The 4,795-nt window shown below is 30.9% G+C and overlaps 1 protein-coding gene across 1 annotated transcript; it reads right to left on the bottom strand.

The window, feature by feature from the left end:
* Window positions 1-279: 279 nt before the first annotated feature.
* Window positions 280-3,537, bottom strand: LOC114754313 (SPX domain-containing protein 3-like). The gene is made up of 3 exons (XM_028943092.1): window positions 3,289-3,537; window positions 1,492-1,657; window positions 280-836 (listed from the first exon to the last, which is right to left on the bottom strand). The coding sequence occupies exons 1-3, from the start codon at window positions 3,535-3,537 to the stop codon at window positions 463-465; spliced, it is 789 nt and encodes a 262-aa protein (XP_028798925.1). The 3' UTR covers window positions 280-462.
* Between the last annotated feature and the right edge of the window lie 1,258 nt (window positions 3,538-4,795).

The raw sequence follows: 4,795 nt of genomic DNA, 5'->3' as shown, positions 1-4,795 counted from the left end.
GGCTGGAATGTCAAAATAAATTTACTTGTGGATTACGAAGTGCTAAATTTCCTTAATACTGAAGCTTGAACCAAAGATGGAAAGATAGCCTTGATTCAGAGCAGGAATCATGAAACTAAAGATAAATATTTAACTTCATAGGATCAACAACATAAAAAGGAAAACAAATTGATCTCTGATTGATCTTCAAAAAGAAATTTCCTCTACAAATTATCAGCTTTGGTTTGTTTACTTTTTTCTCAATAAACATATAAGACAAAAACAGATAACATCCAGACCACAAAAAATACAATAATTAAATAACTTTAGCCTTCACAAGGCAATTAATCAAGAATTGAAGCAACTATGGCTATGAAATAATTCCACGACGACTATTTATATTCTGTCGCAAAAGTTTTGTAGCCACATACACACATATAAAGAGAGCGTGTGAGATTATTGATGTAAAGATGAGTTTGGTCATTAGATGATTGTTAAGGAGGAATTTAGCTGAATTAAGCGAATGAGATCTGAGTCAGGCAAGTTGAGAGGAGGGAGTGAGAAAGAGCTTTCCGTGGAACTTCCTCTTCTAATTTCTTGCATAGTAAGTAACGCGGCCACGGTGTTCCTGAAGATTCCTTCTCCGGCCACTGTGATGGATTCTCTAGCCTCATGTGCTCTTTCCACTTCTTGTTCCTCTACTGGTAATATTAATTCGATCATTCCCTCACATTCTTTCACCAGATCTGATATCAGTTCTGTCATGAAGAATGGTTGCTCTAACACTTTCTGAATGAACAAGAAGCGTAATAGCCCACCTGTTCTCTTATCATATTTCTTCAAAATCTTAGCGAGCCCTGCTAGATGATCAATGAATAAGTTTTCTACTAATTATTGTGAAAGTAAACATTCTGGAAGGTCCACATGAAAGTAAATGCTACCTTTGATCCTAAATATAAGAGCTAGTTAACTAATTTGAGGAGATTAAGGATACTAATTAAGTTAGTTATTTATAATAAGTATGCGTTGTCTTTCCTAAAATATCATTGCTAATGAAGTGAATTGGCTAGAATTACTACTCCTCCGGTCCTTAATATAGTACCCAATTATTGAGTTGGTTTTGGTCCCAAATATAAGACCCATTTCTCATATTTATCAATTTTCTCTAAATTACCCTATGGATACTCTCTCCGATCAAGTAAAAGAGAGAGAGGGGGTATTAAGAAAGATGATTATGGTGTTTTAAGAAAAATATGTCACATTTGTTATAATGAACTAACTTACCTAATTTCTTTAATCTAATCAAATTAGTTAAATGGGTTTTATATTAAGGACCGGAGGACTATTATTACAAGGATTACCATAAAAATGAACAAAAATGAGAGACAAAGTAGATTGGGGTCTTATATTTAAGACCAAAACAAAAATCAAATAAAGTCTTATATTAATGATCGGAAGTAGTATGATTCAGGAAATAACAAATTAAAAAAGAAAGCAAAAAAGAGAGAACACCTGTGTAATTAATGTTGCTGTAGTTTATCAGGAGAACCATTGCACCATGAAAATCAACAATATCCTTTCTGATTTTTGTCATCTCCTCCTTGCGATCCATTTCTGAAGGATGAAACCTAGAGGGTCCCCATAATTCATTTACCCTCTTTATCCTCATTCTTAATTCCTGCACCCAAACATGTCATTTCCCAAACTCATCATTTTTTTAATTCACTTTATTCCATTCACTTGGCTTAATCCTAAACAGTCGTAATCACTTATTTAATATTTCAAATTATATTTGAGACTAAAATATACATTATGAATAATTTAAGGCGGCATTTAGACTAATGGGATTTGAATTTTAGATTTAAAATACTTTGGATAATATAAAAAACACATACTAATACGAATGACGTAATCCGCTTGTCCACATGTATGGGTAATATTGAAAGAGGATTGTTGAGATTTCAAATAATTAGGGTAAATTAGGTATTCTGAAATTACGACGGAGTTACAATAAGAATTAAATCTGGATTTGATCCAAAACTATAAAATTGTATATATTCAAGTAATAAATTTGGTCCGAATCCAAATGCTTACAAATCAAAAAACATTACGTAATTTTATTTAAACTGTCTAAATTACTAATTTTTATGGTTCCATAAGAACTATTAATTTTTTTTCACTTTGAGGTTAATTAAAAGTTTATTTCTATTTCTTAGCTCAATAATTTTAAAAATATATATCAAATTTTTTTAAAAAAAGGTAACAATATAAATCATCCGAATTATATTATATTATCATTATATCAAATCACTCCATTTATTTATAACATTAACATTAATATTAATATTAAAATCTCTAAATTGACAGATAAATGTGGGACTCACATAAATTGACTTCCATTCTCAAATCACCGGCTCAACCAGACACGGCTAAGGTGGAACATCTCCCCCGTGATTTCTGTCTCCAAGAGACATTCTTGTACGCGCACATGCTATTTTTATTTTAACCATGATGGTTTCTGCATTTTTAAGGTGTCCGCCCCAATTAAAATTTTTTATTGAGTATATTATAAATTTTATTGTGAAAATTATTATTTTATAAAAGAAGACACCATTTAGTTTTAATTTACAGGGGTAGTAAGTAGCCATATCCCGTAACTAGGAGAAGATAAGTGGAGGGTGGTAAGTAGCCATATCCCATAACGAGAAGAAGATAAGTTTAAATTTTGAGAAATGCAACCGTTTACGCTTTAAGTTTCAAAACGATACCCTTTATCCAATTAAAAAAAGTTTTAATTTTTCTTAAGATAATTTTTTAAATGTATTTATATTGTAATCCTATGCTTTTCGAGGTCACAAAAATCCTATAATTTATGTCATATGAATATATTTTATGAATATATTTTTTAAAAATAAGAGTTAATTCTACTATGTAGAAAAAAATATTTTCAAGGGCAAAAAGTAAAAACCAATTTAAGAACAAGTTCTTCTTGCAAATTTAATGAAAACTAAAATTTTAAGATTAGCAAAAAAAAAAAATTTTCAAGGGCGAAAAGTAAAAACCAATAATGCTAAAAGGAAGAAAACTTATATTGTAAGATTAGTTTTACTTTCTGTGATTTTTTTTTTTACCGAATTACTTTCTGTGATGATTAAAACTAAAATTTTCTATCACCAAAAAAAAAACTAATATTTTCTAAGGAAAATTATAAAAATCAAAATTAGTTGTGGTAAATGATGAATCACAGGCTGAAATGACCGAAAAACTCAGCCCTGTTTGAAAAAAATAAAGTAGATAGCGATGGATTACCTTATGCCGGATAATGAAATCCTCCTCTTGTTCCATGTAAAACGTATTGAACTTATCGATCTCATTGTTCAAAAAGTGGACGAACTCGGACTCCGCCTTGCCGTTCATCGGCGATCCGTTCAACAGTGACGTCGGCCCCGACGACAGCAGCCGTACCAGCTGCTTCAGTTCCTTGTACGACAAGTACTTGTCTCTCCAACTCGGCAGCGTTGCATGAATCTGCTGCTTCAGCCACTTCCCGAACTTCATGTCTGGCAATCGGAAGAGATCAAAACGACGACGGAAAGGGAAACGCCGTTTGAAGAAGACGATGAGGGATAGTGAGGATAATAGTAAGAGTGAGAAAGAGAGGGTGGGGGATTTATGAACGAAGGTTTGCTGGAATATTAAAGGGCATATGCTTAGCGTGTGATGGTGTGGCAGCTAGAAATGGCATAACCGTGTCGTTGAAACATGAGCATTCTTTAAGGCATATTCGGTTATTAATATTAATACTATATTACTGCCTTACATAATTACATTAAAATAGATGGTGGGGCAAAGAAAAGACCTAAGGCATTGAAATAATAAGCTTTTCTTTTCCTCCATGGCAAAAACAAAAATCTTTTTGATATCTGTGCATATGAATGCATAATATATTAAAGATAAATATATTTAGGAAATTATTGAAAATACCTTATTACGAAATTTATTGCGCAAAGGCCATAAAAACCTTATTTGTTCAACACGGGCAAATGTTGTGGAAATAATATTTTTCATTCTACGTATAATTGAAGACAGTCCCACTGAACATAAGTTGTACTTTGGTCCTTAAACAAATTTCATGTGCCTTTTGATAATAAATTTTGCAATAAGGGAGTTTTTTTATAGCAATTTTTCAAGAATATAAATCTTAAAAAATTAAAATTATCAATACCTTTTACTTTTATTTTTGAATAAAGGCTATTTTTTCGTGAAATCCATCGGGTTTTCGAAAGTGACGTTGATTTTTTCATAACACATAATGAATCGAGTCAAATTACACAAATACAAAGTTTTTTTTCCTCAGCAAATGATTAATTTTTTTAATTATAATTTGCACCAAATCATCTAAGCACAAGATTTGTTGTGGTAATTAAGGAAGCAAATTGGAGGGCTTTTAAGGTTACCTGCCGGTGAGAGTGGAAGAAGCTTCTAAATGGGAGATGGTGATAAGGATGCATATTGATCTTATAGATATTAATGTTACGTGAGTGTCATGTTTGATTGTAGGGTTTAATTTTTTTTTTTTTAAACATAGAACTTTTAAATAAACTCAGTCCACTGGAAATGAATAAATAATAATTAATAGTCTTATAATAAACTACTAATAAATAATTAATTATTTTTATTAATTAGCTATGGCATTCGAAATAATATTGATAATCAACTTTACATAAAAAGAATATTGACGATAAATGGGCATTTTTTTCTATTAATTAGTTAAGCTTTAGAAGTTCATCTTTTCCGATATATCTAAAAAAAAAGA

The sequence above is a fragment of the Neltuma alba genome, unplaced genomic scaffold, assembly GCF_004799145.2.
Source record: "Neltuma alba isolate B1F8T4 unplaced genomic scaffold, ASM479914v2 tig00010128_pilon, whole genome shotgun sequence".
NCBI lineage: Eukaryota > Viridiplantae > Streptophyta > Magnoliopsida > Fabales > Fabaceae > Neltuma > Neltuma alba.
Note: the sequence above shows the minus strand (reverse complement) of the source record. Positions and strands in the feature narration are given on the sequence as shown.

Bases quoted from the DNA above. Each gene is read 5' to 3' on its own strand.
- LOC114754313 (XM_028943092.1), bottom strand. From the start codon at position 3,537: ATGAAGTTCGGGAAGTGGCTGAAGCAGCAGATTCATGCAACGCTGCCG. The intron at 1,658-3,288 runs GTAATCCATCGC...GTTTGGGTGCAG, and splicing joins ATTTCATTATCCGGCATAAG to GAATTAAGAATGAGGATAAA. The intron at 837-1,491 runs GTGTTCTCTCTT...ATCATCTAGCAG, and splicing joins CAGCAACATTAATTACACAG to GGCTCGCTAAGATTTTGAAG.